This window comes from Leucopleurus acutus, assembly GCF_964270905.1.
Source record: "Leucopleurus acutus genome assembly, chromosome: 5".
NCBI lineage: Eukaryota > Metazoa > Chordata > Mammalia > Artiodactyla > Delphinidae > Leucopleurus > Leucopleurus acutus.
This window is the reverse complement of record NC_139147.1, coordinates 70207667-70233052: the sequence shown is the minus strand read 5'-3', so window position 1 is coordinate 70233052 and position 25386 is coordinate 70207667. Positions and strand designations below refer to the sequence as shown.

The 25386-nt window shown below is 48.7% G+C and overlaps 1 protein-coding gene across 7 annotated transcripts in view; it reads right to left on the bottom strand.

The window, feature by feature from the left end:
- Nucleotides 1-25386, bottom strand: part of KALRN (kalirin RhoGEF kinase) — a gene marked incomplete at its 3' end in the record, with an annotated part of 643513 nt that overhangs the window by 108188 nt on the left and 509939 nt on the right. For 4 of the 7 annotated variants that reach the window (XM_082839570.1, XM_082839568.1, XM_082839571.1 and 1 more), the window contains exon 1: nt 4231-4446. In XM_082839570.1, coding sequence (XP_082695696.1) covers nt 4231-4315 — 85 coding nt within the window. In that variant the 5' untranslated portion in view covers nt 4316-4446. Of the gene's footprint in view, nt 1-4230; nt 4447-23122; nt 23370-25386 lie in introns of those variants that run through there. The other 3 variants (XM_082839566.1, XM_082839572.1, XM_082839573.1) reach the window with 1 other exon arrangement.

Here is a 25386-nt window from a genome sequence, read left to right as displayed (position 1 = left end):
GGTTAGGACTTACCAACCTGTAGCCCATGGAACCCCTGGGGTGACACGCCTACAGCATGATCAGTGATTGCTGGACCCACAGTTGTACCAAAAGAGGACATTTGGCTTCCGCTTCCAACCTCCTCCACCCCAACCAAATCCATATACTCCTATTTCTACTAGGCTACATTATGACTGGAAGGCAGGGAATAATTGAGATTCTTGTTACTACCCACTGGTCAGAGAATCAGGTATGGGAAGAAAACCATAATATCTAGGTTGGCAACAGGACGTATGTGTGGAAATTCTCCCCAGATTAAGGTATATCCCTGGGAGGCAGAGAAAATCGAGAGATATAATGGACAAACGTACATGCTAAATGGTCAATTCAATTTTCATAGTGGTAAAGGCACTTCCTGGAAGATAAAGAAATAAAAAGGGATGCATACCTCAAGGCCCCAAGGCTTCTCTGACCCTTGGGTGGTTAACTAAAGTAAACAAAAGTGAATGTCACTTTTGTTCCTCTCTGAGGTTCCCAACACCTTTCTAAAGGAACTTGGTGTCATGGTTTCACACATTAAATTCCGTTTACAAAATGAGCTTATTAATTCATAGGCCAAAGAAGGAATATTCACATCCAATCATAAGATTCCTGCTTAGTGATTCTGGGGAAACGTAGGGGGGAAAAAAAGAAATTATAGAGAAGGATGACTCGGGATGCCCTGTAAACCCCCGTAACTCTTACCCATACCCTGTGATGTCAGCCCCAATCGCCCCTGCGGCGAAAGAGCCATGGGACTGTGATCCCAGCAACTCTCCTGTGAGCTTACTTGGCCTGGATAAGTCGCCACCCTTTCCTCTCTTCGCTTCTGAGACAGTCTTCTGAACCAGGTACTGTCTCACAGTACAAATGGGGAGATGTGATGACACATGGGCTTGAGAGGCAAGGACAATGACACAACAGTAAGCGAGTATAAATAAATGCCATGCACACTGTGGAGAAGCAGAGGAGGGCAACAGTCAGGAAAGGTTTCCAAGAAGGGACTTTTGTCCATATACCCAAAGTTAATTGACTAGAAAATTAAAGGCTCTAAAACTGGCTTCCAACTATCAAGGTCTGAAACGTCTCTAGGCTCCATGATCTAAGAAGTCACCAATTCTGGTCTGTAGCACATGACTTGGCAACCCTCCAGGGGACTTGAAATCCTTTCTGTCACTCGGAAACAAGTTGCTTTTTCAAATTGTAAGATCACTAAAGGAGAACCCAGGATGGACCCACTCCTTCAGGTATAGAGGAAAGTCGAAGTAGTCAAAGAAACCCTGAAACTTCCCACAGAGCGTGACATCAGGGATGAATCACCCTTCAGACACACACATGCCACTATTTCATGTCTGGCTATTTTCCACTTCCAAAAAGGCAGTTATAAATGTATTTGCTGTCCTTCTTCCTTCTCACCCATCTCTATTTCTGTTCTACCCTTGGTTTTCAGTGTTCCTGCCCTTCAATACTTATTTCAAGGTACGGAAGGAAGGTCATCTTTCATCAAACCCCTTTGCCACACCCATACTCAACAGAACCAAAAACTGGAACAGAAGAACACAAGAGGATTTCCTTCCTCACTTCTCCAAATCCAAAGACAAGCTCCACTAACTTCGTCCATATTTTTCTCAAATATGATCTTTAAAGGCCACACAGGTACGTCACTAAATCCTTGACTCTTACCCTAGTGTTAACAATTACAACCACTTAGGATTCACCAGAGCAAGTCCAGGATAGCTTAGCTTTGTGTCAAAAAGAACCAGAACATTCCACTTCCTCTTGGTTCCTTTGTCCCAGACTTTAGAAGGAGATGTCCTTTAAATGCTGAGTGACTGGAAGCCAGTTAGTCAAGGCCCCTGGACTCAGGAACCATAGTAGTGAGTTCTAAACCATTAGCTTCACAGTCATCTGTACAACCAGAGGAACTGGTTTAACTGAAAAGGGAGGCCAACCGTCCCTGGTGTAGATGCCCTGCACTCCCATCAGCCTCTCAGACTCTCGCCCGAACCCTTCTCTGTGTTGCAGTTGGGCAAGCTTCTTCCTATGGAGTTCTGGGGCTCTGGACACTGCATTCAAGCTCAGTATAAGACATTATCTTTTCAGTCTGCTTCGAATATATGCCTTCGGGCTGGGTGGGGACTCTGAGCTCTCCTTGCTGTTAGAGCAGACTCAGGGAGCCCCCGGGCAGTGCCCAGCACCTCAGACACATCATCCTGTCCAGTGGCTGCCAGGGGCTCTTGGAAGGGTGGCTGAGTCACGTCCCCCACCATCTTTCTCAGATTGGAGCCCCAGTTTTCCATCTTCACATGTTTCAGATGTGGCAAAGAATAAGGACTGAAGAGGGAGAAGGCAAGAGGCACCCGCCTTTGTTACCCTCCTTCTCCCTTTTAAGCTGCTTTCATGGCTTGGGCCTTTTGCCTCCCTCTGTCTTCAGCTGAGAGGCGATGGTCTCCTCCAGCTCTGGCTCCAGCAACCCCCGCCCCCACCGCCCCCTGCAAGCCACAGAGCCTGCAGCCGCCGCTTTCCCAGTCCTGCAGACAGGAGGTGACCCAGCAGGCACCCCAAGGGGGCTCCCTGCCCCCTCCTCTCACTGCCACAGGGAGGGCCCGCCAGGGCAATTCACAAACAAAGCAAAGGCTGAGAGACCCCTCGAGAATTACTCTGTAAGGGAGCTGCGGCTGCCACACATCTGGACTCAAGGAGGCAGCTGCAGGGCCTTTAGATAAGCACCGCCCACGTTCCCAAATTCTGCCTTTGGACAGGAAATGGACTCCCAAGAAATCCTGCTTGGAAACCCTTCACCATGAAAGCAGCCCAGCCTTCAGCGCAAACCCACCCACTCGGATTCCCTTTGGCCATTTCCTGCTTCCTCTCCCTTTTAATACCCCCTTGCTTCAATTCCCAGCCTTGGTTCTGAATGTTTCTGAACTAGGCTTGGATTTTTGTGAGGGTCCCTGGCCTGTTAAACTTCCTTCTCCCTCTGAATTCTGATTTTGAGAGTTAGCTACTGCTCAGTTCCAAGCTATTCTAATTAAATGCAGGATTGAGAGAATCTGACGCTGAAATTATGAACCTTAATGACTTGGGGAAAGGTCCTTCAGATTTAATTAGTTTTTGTAGTCTCCTATCTGCTTAGGATGGAGAATTTGTCAGGGCTATGCGTGGGGTGAGCACGGAGGACTTGGTGGTCACTTGGATGAAGTTTATTCACCAGTAACTCCCAGAGAGTTCCATCAGGACTCATTAGGCGAGGATGGGTAAGGAGACTGGGGCATTGCAAATAGGGGTAGAGGCGAGACACCCAATAGGTGAAATTTTAAAAAGGCTTATGTCAAGTGAGAGCCTATATTCTCACTTCTAACCACACAGAAACAGAATCTCCCCCACCCTCCAAGCTGAGGTGTTAAAGTGACATGAACTGTGTTAGGAACATCTGTTAACTCTGTCTAGGAAGGGCTCGATTTCTTTTTCAGCATAGGCTACACATTGATGACTTTCCTTCTGTCATCCTTCTCACCATCGTGTTTTGCAGGCTGATTCTGGGGAAATTAGTTGCTTCCTGCAAGTCTCCTCGACAACACTAAAATTAGTAGAATAATTAAATACAGTCTTAATTGGGTACATAGAGAGTTCTTGGTTAATTAATAAGCCAAGCTCCGGCCCAGAGCTGCAGACCCACGCTGACCTGCCAAAGCCCTGGCAGACAAAAGCCCGCTCTAGTCCCCAAAGAAAGTTGTCACTTGGCAAAAATATTTCCTGGTGTAGAGACAAGTGTCAGACATTCCTATAGCTAAGAGTCATCTGTTAACCCCGCGGCTGAGGTCCATATGTAAATGAGAGCACGAAAGTGTGACTCTGCCACTACAGGGACGCGCAGAGCTCCGAGCGGCCTCTCCCTCTCCCTCGCATCCGCGCCCCAACCCCTCTGCAGGCTGGAGCCCAGCAACCAAAGTCGCCGGTAAGTAACTGAGTTCCCAAACTTCAGCTCCGCATCCAAGTCAGAAGCTCCTTGAGAGTGGAGAGCAAGCGAAACGCTTCGTGCCGCAGAAACTGCAATGAACACAGTTGGGAGCAAACCCTCCCTTTGCCGTGCTCCCCTCCCCACCCGCATTTTCCCCAGACCACGGTCTACTCCCCCCCACCCCGCCGCCCCATACTCAGCTTGGCCGGTCTCTGCCTAAAATGAAGGCGCAGCACCGACAGCCACTCACCTCTGCAAGGGAAGCAACAGCAGCACTTCGCCAAGAGCCACCCCAAAGAGGGACCTCGGGTGTACGCGCGGTCGCCGCCCTTCATGCTGCCGCGCGGCCCCAGCGCTCCCGCATGGCCCGGGGTGCCCGCCGCTGTGGGAGCGCAGCAGGCAGGCCACCGCGGCCCCGCGGCCCCGGAGCCAGCTCGCAACCTCGGCCGTCCCTTCCCGCCCTCCTCTCCCGCACCGCGGCAACGACTCCGACTTTCTGGGAGCCAGGGCCACCTTGGGGAGAAGGGGAGGGGCTGGTGGGGAGGGCGGCGCTGGGGGCGGAGTTCCAAAGTCCAGCTGTTTGCCCGAGTCCCGCCGGCAGCGTGGCCCAGAGCCTTATGCAAGGCCGCTCTGGCCGCCGGCACGGGGCACGCAAGGGGAGGAGGAGCGTACACAAAACAGGCGCAAAACAGGTGCTTCCCCTTTAGTGCAGCTTCCTCTCCTCAAAGGCCGCCACAATCAGCTCTGGCTTAAAATCCGCAATCCGATGAGGCCAAAGAGGTGGGAGAGAAGCAGATTTAGAAGGTTCGAGACTCAGTAGTGCTTTTTCTCTGACAGGTTCACCCCCTCCTTCTCCTCAGCCTCCGAACATGGACAGCCCCCTGTGTTGAAAACACCTTCACCTACGCTTTTCGTTCCTTCTTTTTAATATTTCAGGCTAATAATTAATGATAATTGTGCCTCCCCTTTTTATCGGCTCCGGGGTGGTAATGATGTTGTGGGAAAGCTCAGTATTGGAAAGAAACCATAAGACGGAAGTTCAAAGCTGTTTTGTCACCTAGTAGCTGTCTGACCTTAGACGAGTCATTTCACTTTTTTGATCTTGTTTCCTCATTTAAAAAATAAAAGAAGGAAAAAGAATTCCCGGGGCTTCCCTGGTGGCGCAGTGGTTGAGAGTCCGCCTACCGATGCAGGGGACGCGGGTTCGTGCCCCGGTCCGGGAAGATCCCACATGCCGCGGAGCGGCTGGGCCCGTGAGCCATGGCCGCCGAGCCTGCGCGTCCGGAGCCTGTGCTCCGCAACGGGAGAGGCCGCGGCAGTGAGAGGCCCGTATACCAAAAAAAAAAAAAAAAAAAAAAAAAATTCCCATGTTACAGGATTGCTAAGAGAATTTTAAAACACATATCCATGAAGTAGCTGTTAGAGAGATGTTTTATACTTCCAGTTGAGTGAGTGCCTACAGAGAAACTGCAGACACCTTACTCATGGTGGAAGATGTCCATTCACCACCCCCCAACCACACCCAGTGGGTCTATCATCCCTTTACTTAAACCCCTATCTGTTTCCTTTTTAAGTCTTTTCATATTTCAGGGTCAAGCTCACATCCCCCCGACCCCCCCAAGAAGCCCACCGGCACCACACCAACTGGACCTTCCCATGAACTACTGCGTTTATCACTCACAAAGCATCCCTCCCATTCCTTGGCATCCAGATTTAGGAAAAGGGATGGCTGGAAACATACAGCACTCAAAGTAGCCCATTCATCAGGAAAAAAAAAAGGGGGGGGGAGTTTGTAAGAGGGATAAAAACCAGAAGCTTGATCACTCAATTCCAACCTGGAAGAAAGACAGCCACAGGACAAGACTTTAGGAGTTACTAGGATTTGGGGCTTCCTTTCTCAGTTTGAACCATGCTTAGGTTTTGGCCTTATTTGTGTTGCAGCACCTGCCACATGGTTGGAACACAGTCGATGCTCAGTAAACACAGTAGCACAGTTCATGAGTAACAACAGCTAGCATTTATTGAGCATTTATTTGTGCCAAGCAGTTTCCTGGTTGCCTTCTATACATTAGGTCATTTATCCACACCAAAAAACCTTATAAGGTAGGGTCCTCTTTTAAATCTGAAGAAACTAAATGAATGAATGATGAGGAGGCTTCGATGCTTTAACTCTAAAGAGAAACTCTAAAAAGCTTCACCATGTAGGAAGAGCAGAACCCAAAGTCAAAATCTGACTTCTAGTTCTACCACTGCCACCTCCCTGATGACCCCTCCTGGCAAGTGTTATATAAGAATCTCACTGTCGAGCAAGAAATGTACCCCTGGTGCTCCACACATGAAACAGCGAAATGAAAGTTCAAATTGCTCATGCAGCCCATACCCCAGATTCCGGAACTCACTGATCATCCTATTGGTCAGTCTCATCTCGACAGCTTGAATTACTGTGGGATGTGGCAACCAGTACTGTTGTCTAGTTCTCTCTTCTATATCACCAAATATAACACCCATTTTGCTGTTCTTGCAAGCCCAGAGCAGAAAATGGCCAGTACCTTCAGCCCTTCGAAAAGTGAACTTCGTTTGCTTGTGATCCACTGTCTGGATGCTATGATACAAGAGTCCATATTTGGTCTACCCACCCAATCCGCCTCCTTGAATACTTTTGGGGCACTCTCATAGGAATTCAAAAATGCTTCAAAGTTGCTTGGTGAGTAACCAGTTCCTTTTTTACTTAAACCTTCCTGTGGGCCTTTGTGTTTAAGTGACACTGGATCATCTTTCCATCATAATCTTTTGCAAGAGGCTGACAACATCATCGTGTAGAAACTGGCTTGAATTAGATGTCTGAGGAAGATTCAGCCCTTGCTTCAGAAATCAGAGCCCTGGAAACTATTAGGTAAAAAATAAGCTTCGAGGATCTATTGTACAACAAAGAGAATGTAGCACATATTTTATAACAACTATAAATGGAGTACAGCCTTTAAAAATTGTGAATCACTGTGTTGTACACCTGTAATTTATATAATATTGTATAACTTCAAAAAAAATCAGAATACAAGTAGACTTTAAAGTAGTCTTAGTCTCTATGAAAAGGCGCCATCAGGCATGTTTCCATTGGTCCTTATTATAACCCAGGAACCCATCCTACTGTCAACTTCAAGGCATAAAATCATTAGGAACACCTACTCATCTTGAATTGATATGGTCAGCACATTTTGGAGACTGGTTAGGCATCAATAACCCAAGAGTCCCACTGCCATCCCCGTGTGCCTTCCAGAATGATACCAGTGATGTCTACAACCCAGCGAGGAAGTCTTGAACACTACTGGGACACTGACTGATTTCAGACCAATTCATTAACTCAGCAAACTTACTGAGTGCCTACTATATGCCAGGCTCTGTTCTAGGCACTGGGTCTACATTCACGAACAAAAACAATCCCAGTCCTTGTGGAGCTAGCCACTAGGACAGATTCAACATGAACGTGAAAGAGAAGGGAATCAATGTCAGATATCTGACCAGGTTTTGAGTTGAGGGATTTAAGAAAATAGGTGCCTGAATCCTCTAACTTACATCTAGATGTTGTAATTGTCCTCAGGACAATATGGAGGGGATGGTAGGGAAATGGTTTTTAAACACAGATGCTTAATAGAATCATCAGGGAAGATTTTCTAAATTCTAGGTATTAGAATTTTTTTTTTAAGGTTCTCCAGGTGATTCCAGGGTGGAACCAAGTTTAAGAACCATTGATGCCTGGGTCTTCCTCCCTCCAACCCTCTCAAGATTCAGATTAATTCCCCTTTGGGTGAGGCTGGGCATCAGTATTTTTTTAAAGCTCCTCAGGTGTTTGTAAGATGCAGCACAGTTTGAGAACCACTGGTGTGGTGTGCTGGTTCTCAAACTCGAGTGTGCATCAGAATTACCTGGACAGTGAGTTCAAACACAGATTACCGGGCCCGCTCCCAGACTTTCTGATTAAGTAGGTCTGGGGTGGGGCCTGAGGATCTGCATTGCTACAAGTTTCCAGGTGACGTTGATGTTGTTGGTGCAGGGGCCACACTTTGAGAACCATTAGTTAGCAAATCTCTCCCATCTGTTTGTAATCGACACCCCCTTCTCTTTGTAATAGCACCTTGATTCTTCTTGGAGGAACCAGCTCTCCTCCATTCTCAGACCATGTCTGTGGATGTAGTTGACTTCCTCCCTCTGTCCACCCTCCACTCTAAGGATGGGCCCATGACCCGGGCTCGGCCAGCCAGCCACAGGGACTGGTTCAGATTTAGCCCATGACTCCATTTCAGCCAATGACAATAAATCGGAAGGCCTTAGCAAGAACGACTGGGAAAGCAGCAATCCCTTCCCAGAAGATGTCTGAGTTGGTGGAATGTTAACGTAAAGCAGCTGCAGGCCATCCTGCCGTAACTACATAAGCAGAAGCTGCCTGACAATGAAGCCAACATGGAGGAAAGATGAAATGAGAGAGAGGTAGCGGGTTGTGTGTGAGGTTTGATGCCATCACCCGAATCCACTTTTCCTCCAAAGTCTTATCTATCCCTGGACCTTATCTGAGCCCCCCAAGTAAACATCTTCTTTTGTATAAGGCCGTTGAACCTCTATAATCTCAAGGTTTTCAAACTCCACTCCACCTACTCCCACAGTTCAGGTTAAGAACCTCTGAGCTACAGCAATATCGTTGGAGTGTTCCTAATTTCCAAGCAGATGGTTCAATCTTATTCTTATTTTTGGCAGTTTGTCTTCAGTTATGCTTCCGGTCAAAGTCTATCTTACATGAATTAGGCTCTCTGCCTACCGATGTGTCCATTTTATCTCATCTCCATTTCCCACAACAGTGAACCCCAAAGAATTCCTGCTGGTCTCAGCCTGCACACATACTGGGCCCGGTATACCACAATGCTGGGCTTGGTACCAGGGACAAGTGGGTCTGCCCTCTCCCCCCAAGTTAGCCACAGGCTTCAGGAACGCTGGACCATGACCTCAGGCATCTGCCCTTTTCACCAACAGACATGTGTCCAATTTTGTCCTTTAGACTTATTCTCCTCAGATTTGCAGGAACTGAGTTTTTCAAAATCACATTTACCCAGATTTCTTATTGAGAGCTCAGCCCAGAGAGAGAAGGCAACAGCAACTGTGCCACAACTCAGGCCTAGAGATTCCTGTGAGAACCTTCCTACAGCGACAAGTACAGTACACGCCTTCTCCAGAACATGCCAGGTGAGGGCTGTGGGCATGGTTTCTGGGGACTGTGGGCAGCTCCACCCCAACCGGTCACTTACCTGCCTTGTCCTCCAGTAGTACACCTCTCTTCCAGCACCCACTCCCAGATTCTGATCCAGATTCCCATCTAGAGTTTGTAAAAAACTCTGCACGTGATTTCAGTAAGAAGTCAGGGCAAAGGACCATGGACCTTGGGACTCTGGGATTACTTCCTGCGTGGTACCTACAGAGTTTAGGGAGCACCTGGACTCAAATGTTTTCACTTTCTCAGACTCTGACATCCTCCCACGACCCGCGGCACTCTCTAGTTACTAACCGCATGCTCCTTAACCCTCATCTTCCCTGTGTAGATTTCTGGCCTGTGAACTGCCTGATGGCTGATACCAGGGTGGTTCATTATTTTCCCCATATTATCCTGTCCTGGCCTCCATTTCTGACTGTGGCTTAAAACGCTGAGGTTCTTGTCAAGTACTGATCATTTATACAACAAAGAGTTGGTTTTTGAATATCTACTATCTGCAAGTCACTAAGTTAACCTGTATATGGGAATTTATAACGGGAAAATTATATGAGAAACAGAAATTGAATAAGACTGTTCCCTGAGCAAAGACAAGAACGAGGTGAGTTCTAGGAAAGCAGTAGGTTCAATTTTTTTGTGGCAGAAAAGGGAAACTGGAGGCAGACCAAGACTGGACATAAAGTAGAGGTTTCATCCTTGTGTGAAGAATAATAATTATCAGTGACCAGAAACACTTATTAAAAGAAAGGAGGTGCAATTTGTACATTGCTTCTGTATTTAATTAGAACTCCAAATACGTCTTTCAAAATTGTATAACGTCCATGTGGACAACCATTCCCAGGTTATATGTGTTATTTTAATAGTAACGTCTACAGGAAAGCATGACTGCCAGCATTATGCATAGTAATCTCTTCTCCTAACTACACCTGTTTCGTGTGGTCTAACCACTGCACGCCTGCTGGCCCCGTGGACGCCTCCATCCACCTAGTGACAGCTCCCAGACTCCAAGGACTAAACCACCGCTGAGCTCGTCCAATCTGTCTTCAACTATGCCCTGCAAAGGTGTCCCTCGCTCCCTCTCTGCCTGCCCAGCTGACAAGTGTCTGCCTCCTTCTGGCTGTCTCACTTATGCGCAAAAAGCTTAGCCTCGGCTCGCCCTCTGGTTTTCAGGAAGGAAGTATGTCTGATCACCCTCTGGACTGAACCAAGCCCCAGGAAAGGGTAGTCCAGGCGACGCTGAAAAGGCTGTGGGGTTTCACAAAGGACCCGGGTGTCCCCCCCAGAACCACCAGTGCTCATGCTTTTCTGGGGTGGATCTGCGGGCAGCCAGGACGGGTTCCTGGAGATCCGAGCTCAGGAGGAGACAAGCTATTTATCAAAGTGAGAGATGACTGCAGCTGGAGTTGCTAAAAACAAACCACTCCAGGTTTATCTACTTCCAAAAACATTCACTTCTAAGTAGGTCAAAGTGTTCCCAAACTCGGACAGTCAGAAGTGCCCGTCTATCACTCTGAGTTCCAATTTGGGAAGGCTTGCCGTTGCTAAGTGTCCACTGTGAGGGATGCTATTTTCATTCCAACTGTTAATGCCCCCTCCCCTCCCACAGGCAGAAGTAGCAGCTGCGGCAAGCATGTAGATTCATGGGTGCAATGAAGAGGTTTCTGACACATTAAATGCAAAGTGGATTTTGCCTTGATGTAACTCAGGTCAATTTAAGGAAGATTTCATTAATAGGAGGGAACGTGGAAGACACTGCCCATCCTTACATTTCTGAGTTTTCAACCGTTCCAGATAAAGGAGAGGTGCTTAACCCATGTGTCCCCAGAGAAGATTTCCCAGGAAGCAGGATTTCAAGGACTTTCTCACTCAGAACTCCTAGCATCAGAACATCATTCCCTATATCCCCATCCTCAGGCTCCCCTGATAAAGCTTTGGCCGGTTTCCTCTACAGTTCTCAGGGGATGGAGGACACACTGAGCCTCGCCCTTCACACATGAACTCTCTCAGGGGTCCCTGATTCATGGTCCTTTCTCTTCCCCTCCCCCCCTCCTTCTTCCTTCCTTTCCTTCCCTCTCTCCCTTCCTTCCTATAAATATTTACAGTAACTTCTTTTATGCCAGCTACTGTTCTTGATACCAGGGACAGAGTAATGAACAAAATAGACAAAATCCCTGCACTTGTACAGGAAATCTAGGGGGGGGGGCAGTATGGGGAATAGACAATAAACGTTAATAAATATGTCATGTAGCGCCATAATTGCAATGAGGAAGAGTAAAACAGGAGAAGGGGTACACAGTGGGATGGAAGAGGGTGGGAGTGAGGGGAGACCTCTCTAATCAGGTGACATTCAAGCAGAGATGTGAAGGAACTGTGGTGACAGCCGTCCAGGTATCTGAGGACCTGGAGTGTTCCAGGCAGAGGGAACGGAAGGGGTGGGTGCTGCATAGCAGAGTGTCTGGCTCAACTGGGGAAGAGTTCAGTCAGGCAGGCTGGTCAGGAGGTGGTAGGATTTGGTAGGAAAAATACGCCCCTCGCCACAAGGATGTCCGCACCCTAATCCTCAGAAACTGTAAGTATGTCACCTTACACAGCAAAGGGGACTTTGCAGATGTGACTAAGGACCTTGGGATGGGGACGGTGTCCTGGATTATCCAGGTAAGCACAATGTAATCAAACGAGTCCTTAAGAGCAGAGAACCTTTCCCACTGTTGTCAGAAGGAGATGTGACTTTGGAAGAAGGACCAGAGGGATGCAATGTTGCTGGCTTTGAAGATGGAGGAAGGGGCCATGAGCTGAGGAATGCAGCTGGCCTCTAGAAGCTGGAAATGGTGAGGAAACAGCCTCTCCCCTAGAGCCCATGTTGGACTTCTAACCTACACAACTATAAGAGAATAAACGTGTGTTGTTTGAAGCCACTAAGTCTGTGGTAATTTGTTACAGCAGCAGAAGGAAACTAAGACAGAGGAGATGAAATCAGAGGACAGGCTCTGGGGCGGGTTCTGCAGGAGCCTCCTTGCAGCCACAGAAGGGACTTTGTTATTACTTGAAGTGAGACAGGGGCTATGGACTGTTTGAGCTGAGCCCAGGCCTCCCCCTGCATACGGGAGCCAGCAATGGTTAATTATCTACGTGCCCACCTGTGTACAAAAGTAGGCACCCATACCTCCTGTGGCCTTCAGGGCCTTGTGGAGAGTAAGGCAAGTGGATGTGGTATCAGAATCAGTGTTCCTGGCTGGGGCTGGGGGACAATGGTGGGGAAACTAGGCAGCCCAGTCCTATCCCAAAGGCAAGTACAAGAAAAGGAGCAGGCTGGTCCATGAGTGGACAGCCTCTCTGCTGCTGGCGGGCAGGGAGCTGGTATGAAACATGGCGAGACTTGCAGACGGAAGCACTTCTCATACATGCTGCAGAGTTTGGGTTCAGGCTGCAGTTTCAATCCTACAAGGGTCCTGGAGGAGGGGTAGCTGTTTTCAAGGTCTGAGTGACACAGGGGAAGGCACTGAGGTGGCCTGAGGAGGATCCCGACACTGGCTGGCCAAGCAGCATCAGAATCCCGCCGCTGAGAGCTCCTGAGGCCGAGGCCTGCAAGGGCTGTTCCTCACGACCTTTAAGATCCTCTCACCCGTGACCTTCCCTAAGCAGATAGGGTGGGCACACCCCCAGCTACGAGACCACTGCCGCTCCTTCTCTGCTTCCCAAGCCACATCCAGTGCATGTCATTTCTGGGTCCCCTGCTCTTTTGTGGGGAAAGTGGTTTCAGCTTACCTAGCTCTAGCAAGAGAAAACTGCATCATCTTCTCTTTGGGGAAAGTTCTGTTTTCTGGAGTGACCTCCTCTCTGTCATCTATCCCCAGCTTCTCCTAGGCAAGCACCACCAGTGGCAACCTCTCCGCTCTAGCTGAATCCGAGGCTCTCCTTTTAGCTCTGAGCTCCGCCAGCTGAGCTTGCTCACGAGGCTCCAAGGGGCAAAGAGGCTATTTAAGCCTCACCCTCCCTCCGCTCTGGACGGTAAGAGGCATCGTCCTCACGCAGATGTCACAGATTTACAGTGGACACCAGGAGGCATGAAAGTGCTGTTGAAACAGGTGTTTGGCATGAGCTAAGTCTCAGCAGGCCAGCTACGAAAAGGAGAGGGGCAGGATCTCTGCAGGGGGCCCCAGAGACATCAGTTCCTTCTCTTGATAATGCAACATCTCCTCCTGTGCCAGTCCTCCTTGGAGGCAGCACTGCACTGGGGTGTGCTTAAAGGAGGATGTGGCCTGGCCTGACGTTTTCCTATTTGAGGCCTGGATTCCAAGCCCTTTGATGTCCTAAATAGTATCAGAAAGACGGTAGCTGGTCTTAGGTAGGACATCTCACCCAGAACAAAGTAGTCTTGGGGCAATTTCTAATTGTCTTTGCTGCTCCCTTAGTTTTAAATGGAAAGAAAGGAGGGAAGAGTGTGGACTGAATGGCACCTATATCTCCCTCTTCCTGAAACTGTCCTGGGAGGGCTTCCAGTTGGTCAATAACTATTGAGCCATCTCTGGCCCATCCTAACATAGACAGGTAAGTGGAAGAAATTCAGTTAAAAATAAAATAAGGCAGTTCTTACAAAACTGCCCTATGCCCTTCTCCTCTTTGAATTGACGAAGGACACCTTCATGCCCAGCCCAACATTCAACATCTCAGCACAGCCCTCCTCACATAGGTTGGCCCATCTCTACGGCATGGTCGGAATGTTACCTTTAACAACCAGAGTTAATCACTGAAAGAACAGGGCATTGAGAGGTACAAGCCAGGGAATAAGTTGAATTTTCAGCTTAAATATGTCGTATATAATCTCTACCCACTGGGTAGAAGACAAAAGAAAGTTAGAAAAGAGGAGTAAACCGTTATTTCTTGGGAAATCATAGAGCCAGATGGACCTGCTGTTGGTAGACTGCAGAAAGGGCCCGGAGTAGGCCAGGAATGGAAACTGAGAGAGAGGGGAGGGTGCAGAGTAGAGACAATGTCAGGCCTTTGCAAAACCTATGGATGGAACTAGAAACAGAACCTTGACCCCTTGACCCCTGGAGAAGATTCAGGCTGGAAATAACTCTAGACACCTCCCTACAGAGGTATCAGAACTAGAACAAAGGGCAGGCAGGGAAATTAACATTCATTGACTGCCTCTAGGGTGGTAAGCATAGGCTAGAAGTCTAACTAAAGGGAAGTGGGCATTATTGCCCATTTTATAGAGTTTAAGTATCTTGTCCAAGGTTATCAACTAGTCAGTATCTGAGCCAGGATTCAGACCCCCCAGATTTTCTACCCCGAGACTCTTAGTTACTCCACACCTCTCATCATGTCATTGTATGGTCTACCACATACCATTGTAAAGCCTTGTGCATAGCAGGGTCGCTTTTGTTTTATTCTAAACAATTAGCCTGCACACATAACAAAAAGACCAACTTTGCAGTTTAAAATCACTTTTCCTTAACATTGCCTCCTCTGAGCTTCCCAGCAGCTCTGAGAGATGGGTAATTTTTATCAGCTTCCCTTATAAATGCAGAAACCAAGATGAAGTGAGTTTCTACTCATTCCACACCCTGTCCTCTTCCTGGCCCATCTGACACCCTGAGTACAAAGCCCTCCCCTGTTTTCTCAAAGATTTGCAAGTACACGTCTATGAAAAAGATAGGCTGATTGTAACGTATTAGATTGAACCATTTAAAATTGCTGACTTGCAACCAGTTTTGACTACCAAAATGGCAATTTCATGTGGTTCAACCTAATAAATTGGACCTCAAAATGAGGATATTCATGCTATGCCTGGATGGATTAAACATAGGATACTTAGGCTAATCACTTTAGGTTGCTAAAGTGATTCTCTCCTGATGTGGAGAGAAAAAAAGCAGACGTTTTAGAACTGGAAGGGATTCTAGAAGTAAATCAGGAGGATTTGGATAAAAGGTAAAAAAAATGCTACTTTAGAACAAGTAACAATATGAATGACGGCAGGGAATAACCAGGAAAAAAGACGAGCCCATTGAGAGCCTCAGAGTGGAAGGCAGTTACCACTAAGCCTGAGCCCAGGGAAAAGGAGATGAGATCGGAGGTGTGCGAGAGACCAAGGCACCGATGTGCAGGGGTAAACAGTATGGAGGTTCCTTTAAAAACTAAACACAGAGTGATCATATGATCCAGCAATCCCACTCCTGGGCGTATATCCGGAAAAGACGAAAACTCTAATTTGAAAAGATACATGCACCCCAATGTTCATAGCAGCACTATTCACAACAGCCAAGACATGGAAGCAAACTAACGGTCCATTGACAGATGAATGGATAAAGAAGATGTGGTATATATATATATATATATATATATACACACACACACACACATACACATACATACAGTGGAATACTACTCAGCCATAAAAGGAATGAAATAATGCCATTTGCAGCAACATGGATGGACACACAGATTATCATACTAAGTGAAGTAAGACAGAGAAAGACAAATGCCATATGATGTCCCTTATATGTGGAATCTAAAATATGACACAAATGAACTTACTAATGAAACAGACTCACATACATAGAAAACAAACTTAGGGTTACCAAAGGGGAAAGGGGGTGGGGAAGGGATAAATTAGGAGTTTGGGATTAACAGATACACACTTCTATATATAAATTAGATAAATGACAAGGATCCTGTATAGCACAGAAAACTGTATTCAGTATCTTGTAATAACCTATAATGGAAAAGAATCTGGAAAAGAATATGTATACCTGAAACTAACACAACACTGTAAATCAACTATACTTCAATAAAAAAACACACACACAAATAATCACCTTAAACAATCTAGGATTGTTGAATTTAATCCATAATGGTTTTTTCTGCTCTAAGGATTTAATAAAAGATGTATGGAGAAATTGATAGGCTCTAATGAAATTCTCCCCAAGGAAAGAAGGGTCTATCATTTTAGATGCAAATCAAATTACTTTGTTCTAGATGAAGATCACAAGGGGCTGGAGAATGAGAATTAGGGCTGGTGGGTTTCAAGTGGGGGGCTAGGGAGGAGGGCATAGGAGGAGAATGAGCAGAAAGGACCTGGATTTCAGCACTGAGTAAGAGGAATTTTCCAACCATTAGAATTGTACCAAAATACAACAGGCTTCCTCTAGAAGTAATGAGCTCCCCGTCCCTGGGAGTGCTCAAGTAATGCTTGGCTGACCACCCAACAGAGACTTTTTTTTTTTTTTTTTGCAGTACGCGGGCCTCTCACTGTTGTGGCCTCTCCCGTTGCGGAGCACAGGCTCCGGACGCGCAGGCTCAGCGGCTATGGCTTACAGGCCCAGCCGCTCCGCGGCATGTGGGATCTTCCCGGACCGGGGCACGAACCCGTGTCCCCTGCATCGGCAGGCGGACTCTCAACCACTGCGCCACCAAGGAAGCCCCCAACAGAGACATTTTAAGAGGGGGTCCTATATTAGGGGAGAGAGTGAACCAGAAGACTTTCAGGGTGCTTCTCAATTCTACGATTCTAAGAGCCCATAAAATTCAATGTTCTGAAGTAAAATGAAATCTAATCAAGGACCACTTCTACTCAATTCTAAAAAGAAAAATTTTAAATTCTAACCTTTTATAATTCTGAAAAATGACGAGGAGCTCCTTTTAGAGTCTCTACAAATACATCTCCATCCATCTTAAAACACACTTTTCTTCAAGAAGTGTCAGCCCTCAGGTTAATTACATTCTCATTCAAATGTATTAATTTTTGGTTTTAGTTATTCCTATTAAATAGTGACTTTTAAAAACAACCTTACCACTGCTTTTCATTGCAAACATACTATATTCAGTTATGTTACTCTTAAATAAAATTTTGTAAGCTAGCATGGAAACTTATTCCCATCCTCATCCATCACACTTTCACATATAATTTTGTCCTATGGGGTGGGGGGTGAGTCCTGGATTTCAAAGTGGCTGCCTCACAGCTGGTCAATTACAGATGTGGTCCTCTGCAAATGGAGTAGGAGTGGAGACCAGCAAGCTGTAGTCTTAACACGTCACTTCATTCTTGAAAGGCAATGTTTGGGGACTATTCGTCCTTCAATTTGTTTTCTCAGCTTCCCGTGGTACAGCCCCATGGGTGGCGTTATGGAGTAAACGAAAACCGTGAGAGTTTAGCTGTTGACTAGTTGCTCCTAATGCAGAATTACACTGAACAGCAAGAGAGAGAGACTTGTAGTAGACCCTCCAGAGTTGGTAGACAGGAGGAGCCTGTAAGTGTCTGCATTTGATAGCAGAGGAGATAGGAAAGGCACATTTTGGCCCCTGGAAGCAGAAAGTGCAGGGGGTTCCCATCCTGTAGTGAATCTGCTGGACAGGCTGGACCAGCTCCAGCGGTTGGCTGGCCCCTAGTGGAGCTGGACCCCATTCAGCCTGCTAGCCAGAGTGCTGCTCGGGGCCATTCTGCACTCCAGCCAGGGACACCAGGCTTTCTAATGGGCAAAGCACACACAGGATGAAATCTGTCTGCCGCTACTGCCCATAGGGAAGGGAGCACAGGAGGCCAGAGGGGAGAGAGAGAGTGGGAGGGCAGTATGTGCTTCCGTGTATACTGGGCTCACGCTCTCTCAACCTTCACCCAGCTAGACTGGTTAAATCCAAGGGAGTCGAGTCAGAGTGAAGGATAATAAACTAAAGTAGCTGTCTCAAATGCCTTCAGACTTGGGAGGTCGTAGAGCATTGTGAAGAGTGAGACCTTGGGGAATGGACAGACCGGAGTTCAAATCTAGATCTACCACTGGTAAGCTATGGGCAAGTTACCTGATCTTTCTAAGACCTGGTTTCCTTGTCTGTAAAATGAGGAAAACATTAAAGCATGAACCCAGAACCTGGCCCGTAGTAAGACTCCATCAACGTCAGGTATTTTTACGAGTTGACGTCACACTTAATATAGGTCCACAGCATCACAGACTTGCCCAGCATCTTCAGGCTGTTGGCGGTACATGCCTCCAGAGCCCATTGTTCTCCACTGCTCCGTACCTTCACACCTTCCCCGGCCTGGGTAAGCTGTTCCTAAGGCCATCTAGGTGATGACAGGAGAAGGCATCAGGAGACCCCATAAGACAGGACTCCCTGTCAACAAGCCGGGGTCACCATGGGCACCGCCCCTCTCCTCCAGGACATCTGCCCCAGGGCTCGCCTGGCCCTGGTTTAGTTTGGCTAAGCAAACAGGCGTTTCCTTATAGCTTCTCCAGGTGCTCAGCTGGAGCCAGGGCAAAAACTGTACAGGAAAAGGAAAGGAACACAGGTATCCTGTAGAGCTGGGTGGAGAAGAACCTAGACCGTTTTTTGGAACCTGGGGCAGAAGTACCTAGGACCAATGCTTTTTTAAAAAAAAAACATTTTTAAGGGTACAGTTCAGTGGCATTAAGTACATTCACAATGTTGTATTACCATCACCGTCATTCATCTCCAAAGCATTTTTCGTCTTGCAAAACGGAAACTCTGTACCCGTTAAACACTAACTCCACATTCCTCCCCTTCCCCCAGCCCCTGGCAACCACCATGCCACTTTCTATGAATTTGACTGCTGTAGTTACCTCACATAGTGGAATCATACAGTATTTGTCCTCTTGTGTCTGGCTTATTTCACCTAGCATAGTATCTTCAAAGTTCATCCATGTTGTAGCATGTGTCAGATTTTCCTTCCTTTTTAAGACTATATAGTATTCCATTATATGTACATACCACATTTTGCTTACCCATGCATCCCTTGGACACTTGGGTTGCTTCTACCTTTGCTATGAACATGCGTGTACAAACAATACCTCTCTGAGTCCCTGCTTTCAACTCTTTGGGGTATACACCCAGCAGTGGAATTGCTGGATCATATGGTAATTCTATGTTTAATTTTTTGAGGAACCCCATGCTGTTTTCCATAGCAATTCACCATTTTACTTTTCTACCAGCAGGGCACGAGGGTTCCAATTTCTCTACAGCCTCACGAACACCTGTTATTTTCTATGGTTTGTGAAAAAAAATAATAGCCTTCCTGATGGGTATGAAGTGGTTTCTCATTGCCATACTGACCTGCAGTTCCCTCATGATCAGTGATGTTGCCATCTTTTCATGGGCTTATTGGCCATTTGTATACCTTCTTTGGAGAAATGTGTATTCAGGTCCTTCGTCCATTTTAAAATCTAATTGTTTTTTTTGTTGTTGAATTGTAGGAGTTCTTTATATAACTGCATATTGCCCCTACCAATGGATCTTTACGTCCCTCCTAAGCCTGACACTTGGGGGGGGGGGTGGCAAACCCCTAAAGCAGTGACTCTCAGCCCATTAGAATTACCAAGGAACTTAAAAAATACTGATGCCCAGGCCCTTGGAGGCTCTGAATTAATTGGTCTGGGGTGGTGTGTGAGGCATCAGTAATTTTGAATCTCCTCCAGGTGGTTCTAAGATGCACCCGGAATTGAAACCACCACTACAAACTCTTTGTCCCTTGGGAGGTGCTGCCCTCGCCACTTACTGCTGAGAAGGTGAGAGGGGATTAGGAAGAGAGTGACTAGGTCCACAGGGCCCAACCCCGGGGAGAAGCTCTACGATGTCAGGGGGGCATTAAAATAAGAGGAAAGGCAGGCTGCTCTACTTTGTCACACAGTTCCACCAACAGTGCTGCCACAGATATATCAAGAGGAAACAAGCAACCACTGTCTCCTGAGAAAGCACAGGAGGGAAAGACTGGAGAAAGGGCCTCCGGCCTCCAGGAAGCCCAGCAGGCAGCGTGTGTGGTGCAGGGCAAGGAGGCGGGAGCCCTGGGTCTCCTCCAGCTCTGCCACCAACTATCCCTGTGACTTCGGGGAAGTCACCTTGCTTTCCTGTGCCCGAAGGTGCCCCTACAAGAGAGGAAACTGGCCGGTGCAGTGGTTCTCAACCCTGCTGTCCCCTGGATTCACCTGAGGACCATTTGAACAACTCTGGCTCACTCCGGAAATTCTGACCCCACTTGTCGTAGGTGTGGTCTGAGCCTGGTCATGTGGTAAAGCTTCCAGGGCACGCTAGGTGGCCAGGCTGAGAGCCCCGCTCTAGTGGTTCTCCAAGTCCCCCCCCTCGTGCTGACACTCCAGGGCTCTTCTGCCTCTTCTCCTGCAGTCATGGCCTGAGCACTCAGCACATCACACGGACACCCCCTGCTTCTCACAGCCCGTAGGAGCACTGGCCTGACGCTCCCTCGAAGGTTAAGAGCACCAGTTGCCTTCTAAGGACTGAGCAAGAAATGGATTCGGACCTCCAGCGACACCGGAGGAGGCCCTGTCCTATTCCACAACCCCCGAACGTCTCATCTGCAGTCCCACTGGGCATAACTTAGAAGGTGGAGCATCTGCTGGAGACAAATCTGTCGGAGAGGAGAGAAGGCCAGGTGGCCGGCAGGCAGCCAGCTGGATGGGAGAAGGGACAGCTTACTGAATTTCTGCTAAGAGGCCAGTGCTCTGGGCAGGCCCTGGAGAGAGAGGGACGGGCTCTTCCAAGCTGAGGCGTGTGCATCAGCGCACAGACTTCCCCCAGAGGTCTTGTTAGGGCCATAGTGATGCTCCGTGGAGGACAGAGACTTAAGCCTGACTGTGGGAAGGCCGCGCAGGTGAGATGCCAGTGAGAGCTCACAGGCTGTCATTGGAAGGCCCCGCCTAACTGACTCATGCTGGGAGAGAGCAAACGGACTGCCAACAGGAAGGCCCAAGGACGTGGGTGATAGGCACTGGAGATTCTGACCCCACTTGTCGTAGGTGGGGTCTGAGCCTTGTCATGTGGTAAAGCTTCCAGGGGAGGCTAGGTGGCCAGGCTGAGAGCCCCGCTCTAGTGGTTCTCCGAGTCCCCCCCTCGTGCTTGTAAGAAGCCATGATGGCGTCTGAGGCAGCTGGAAAGTTCTGTGACACACGCCCTGTGTTCTCGCTGACCTCTAGCTTGCACCCCGCATCCTCAGCTCCATTTTCAGTGAACTCTCTGCTAACACCCCTCCCTCTGCACTACTACTACTACCCTGAATGCCCCCAGGTCCCCAGCTGAGCCGGGCCAGGGAGGGATGCACCCAGCCAGACACCAGGGAGGCCAGACCTAGGGCAAGAAGCCTCCGGTCTCCCCTTGTAGCCAAGCCCTTCCTGACGGACCACCCCACACTTGGACATGAGTGACCAGTTAGCCTTGCCCAGCAAATAAATCGCTGTCCTTGCTTTCGTCTCTGGAGATGGGAGTTTCTAGTCATTTTGCTGAATAATCTATGGAAGTGATATAAAAACTGTAACTTATCATGACACCTAGGATGTACTGAGTGCCAGGCACTGTTCTACGTGTTTTGTGTATCTTATTTCATTTCAGGTGCACAATTGTAACCTCTTTGTGCCCACGTTTTCCCCACGGTCAGACTTCAAGCAGAACCGTACTCCCGGGACCCCCGGCTTTTCCCTCGCCTGGTCCCGCGAGTTTCTCTAGGGGCTGCTTCAGAGGACTGAGAGCTGCACCTGCAATTACAGATGCCACACAACTTCCTGACACAGAGAAAAGGCGGAGAAGCGGGTGGTGGCTGAGCCGATAGAGGGGAGCACAGGTGCGTGTGGAGGGAGGAGAATCAGGGTTTAGTTGCCATTCTCCGGATGGAACCCCCGCCCCGCCCCCCGCGAGGCCCTTGCAGCACCAGAGCCAGGCAGCACCAGTGATGCAACCTGCTAGAGCCACCTCGTGGAGGAGAGGAGGAGGTCGGGCTTTTGAGATGGACCCGATGGAATTCCAGCAAGGAAAACATTTCACAAGGTAATTAGTCCGTAGCATCAACAGGTCTCCGTGGCGACCCTTGTCCCTTCCTCCCAACAGAACCAGGTCCCTCCCTCTTCCCAGCCCATAAATACCTAGCACAGGTCTGCATGGAAACCCTGATGCAGGTTATCTGACCAGTGACAAAAAGAAGCTCAGAACTAAGAGAACTCTGGGTCTGTCCCTCTCTGGGCCCGTTTCCTCCATGTAAAACGAGTGACTTCAAGGCCGCTGCCAGCCTGGACTTCTGAAGTCAGTGGCTGTCGCACTCAAGTGCATCAGAATTCCCTGGGGACTCGTTAAGACACAGACCGCAGCCACCCCCGCCCCCCGCCCCCCCCCCCCGCGTTTCTGGCCCAGAAGGTCTGGAGTGGGTTCTGAGAAGTTGCATTTCTAAAAGTTCCCAGGGGATGCTGACCCTGCCAGTCCAGAGACACCCCTCACACTGGAGAATCACTGTTTTCAGTGGTTCAGTCTGCCCAACGTGAGAAAAAGCGAATAAACAAGCATGCAGAAGGAACACAGAGCTTACAAAAAACAGAAGCCAAGGCTCCAGCAATCTGTCTGTCAAAGGCACATAAATGAGTGTCTCAGGCCCTGGCAGGGCTGAGGGGAAGGTCAAACCTGTCGCGGTTGTGCCATGTGTTCCCCTGCAGTTTGCTCGGTCCTTTGTGAAGCATGAGCAGCTGGGTAGGGGTGAGGGGGCCGGGGAGCCTGCAGTAGCTGTGGAGGGGGCGGGGGTCAGAGGAGAAAGGAGGAGTCTAGGCTTTGGGCCATGGGTAGAAGAGGACTTTTCTGGACGTTGGGTGATACAAGGGGAGAGTTAGAAGAGATCTTAGGGGTCATCTAAGTCAACCTTCATTTTTAAGATGAAACTGACTCAGAAAGGTTAAATGACTTTTCCAAAGTCACATGGCCATTCCATAGCTCTTTCCCTTTAAGCTCGCAACCCACTTTCTTCACAAGTGGGTCCCAGAGAAATCCCACAAGGTCAGAACGGGTTCCTGAGACAAGTGAGTGCTATGATGCTCTTCTAACAAGCAGGCCACGTCCCCAGCAACCTCTGGTCCACATCCCTCCCCACCCCCACCCCCCCCGCCCCTACCTTTCACCAAGGGGAAGAAGCAGTCCATCTCCACGCTGCTTCGGGAGTGGGAGATGCACAGGGCGCTGCTGGGGACCAGGCCCTCCTGTGGGGGACTCCGTTCTGTGGTGCGGACCAGACACCAGCCCGGCCGTTCGCTCGGCCGCTCCAGCAGTTCCACTGTCTGTCCCACCTGGATGCTCAGTTCGCTGCTGTGGCCTGCGTTGAAGTCCTGGAGGACCACGGTCAACTCACAGCCGCCAGAGAGCTTGGGGGTGGGGTGGGGGTAGAGTAAAACATGAAGGCGTGGGGGGAGGAGATGAAGGGGGAAGGTGCAAAGTGTGCATGAGAACAGAGGAGAGGGGGAAGGAAAATAGAAAAGATGGGATTCAGGGTGCAGAGAAGGCAGAAGATGGGAAAGGGAGTTGGGAACAGAAAAGGAAACAAGAAAAAAACATGAAATTAACACAGTGCCGTTCAATTACTCGGCTGTTCTCCCTGCGGCAACGGTCTAGAGCCTGCCCAGACTGGGGCTTTGCTTCTAATTCCTTCTTGTTCCAGTGGAGTTCTTTTCATTATTCCTTTACCAAGCTTCCAGCTAACTGTGTCCTCCAACCCCTTCCCCAGTAGTCCCTTTACTTCTTCCAAGGGCTCCACCCCGTGCCCCACGCCTGCCTGCACTCCAGGCCTCGGACTCTTCTGGGCATCATTTCCAACTTGCTCACTCTCACTTGACTCTAGTTGATCTTGGGAATCATGGAAGAGAAGACCTCCCTTCCTTCTCGGCCCTGCAGCCCTCCCCATCCCTACCCCGCGCTGGAGCCACCAGCATAAGCAGGAGGCACCAGTGATACAAAAAAGAACGAGCCCTCAACTCAAAGGCAGAAGAAGAAGACTGTTGATCCGGAAGGGGAACAGAATTGTTTTGCACTAGTTCAGCCTCTGGGGACCAGGAGGAAGAGTGGAAAGATGGGCAGGGAAGAAGGGGCACATCTTCCTTAGGAACCGTCCTCAGTGCTCCAGCGTGTCCTCCCTCCAGGCCTGGCACTGCTCCTGGGGCAGAATCGATAAAACTGGGCAGAGAGACCCCGAGATAGGAACACCCTCTACTAGCTGAACACTCAGACTTTCACTCTTACCACGAGAAACCGTTAGTTATTCATTTGTCTTCTAGAACTCAGCATAAAGCCTCCCTCTTGGAAGAGCTGCTGCACTTAGGGGCAGGGTGACAAGGAGGGAAGGGGAAGAAAGGGAGGCCCAGGGGCCTGGATCGGCAGCCTGTTCCTAAGGTTTGGGGGAAAGCCCCCTACCACCTCCAGGTAACTCGCTTTCAGTCTGCACATCTCTGATTTAAGCCTTTAGGGCCTGCGCTGTCTGCACCAGCAGCCGCAGTAATGCACTAGTCCAGATATGTTGGGTAGTTATTTCAAGCACGGTGAGTAGGGACTCAACAAGCTCAGCGGTCAGGACTGTGAGAATTTTCTATTGAAGGAAGCTGAATGTTACCGTGGGCTTGAAAAGGTTAACGTGACACGTCAGACTGACGGTTGCAAAATGTATCATCACCAACCGTAAAGCACGGAGCCCACTCTAAACACATCTCTACGGACGGGCACGGTACTGCCGTTGGGCTTAGATCAAGAAGAGAAACTTTAGGACAGAAGGTGGGAGATGGAAAGAGACAGAAGAAGAAATACACATGGTTCTGGTTCTTTTTTTTTCCGTTTAACTTTCCTGGTCTCATTAAGTGCACAGACCCCACTAGCCCACTCTCCTGGTGCTATCTTCCCTGAAGTGTCATTTAGCGAAGGGTGTCATGGGATGGGAATACCTCAAGTCTGAAGAGTGCTTTCACAGTGTGTAAAGTACCTTCACGTACATTATCCATTCCACCTCTACCTCTTGTATCAAGAAATTTAGCTCAGAAATGTCAAGATCAGTGGTTGGAACACTGAGTGTGCATAACAATCACACTCAATGGGAGGTTATTGAAAATGCAGATACTCTAGCTGAGCCCTCCCTTGCCCCGGCCCCCAATTACAGATTAGGATTCAGGAGGCCTGGGTTAGGGTCCAGAAATGCATATTTTTAACAAGGAAACTCCCCTCCCCCTGAAACTCATGATTCTGAAAAGGGGGTCCTTGGGATACTGTTTGAGAAACACTGCTAGATGGTTTCCCACAGTCACCCAGCTAGGCTTGGACCCAGACCTCGACTACAAATCCCATGTTCCTTAAACCACACACCACAGGGCAAATTACATATTTTCAGGTATGTTTGTGGTT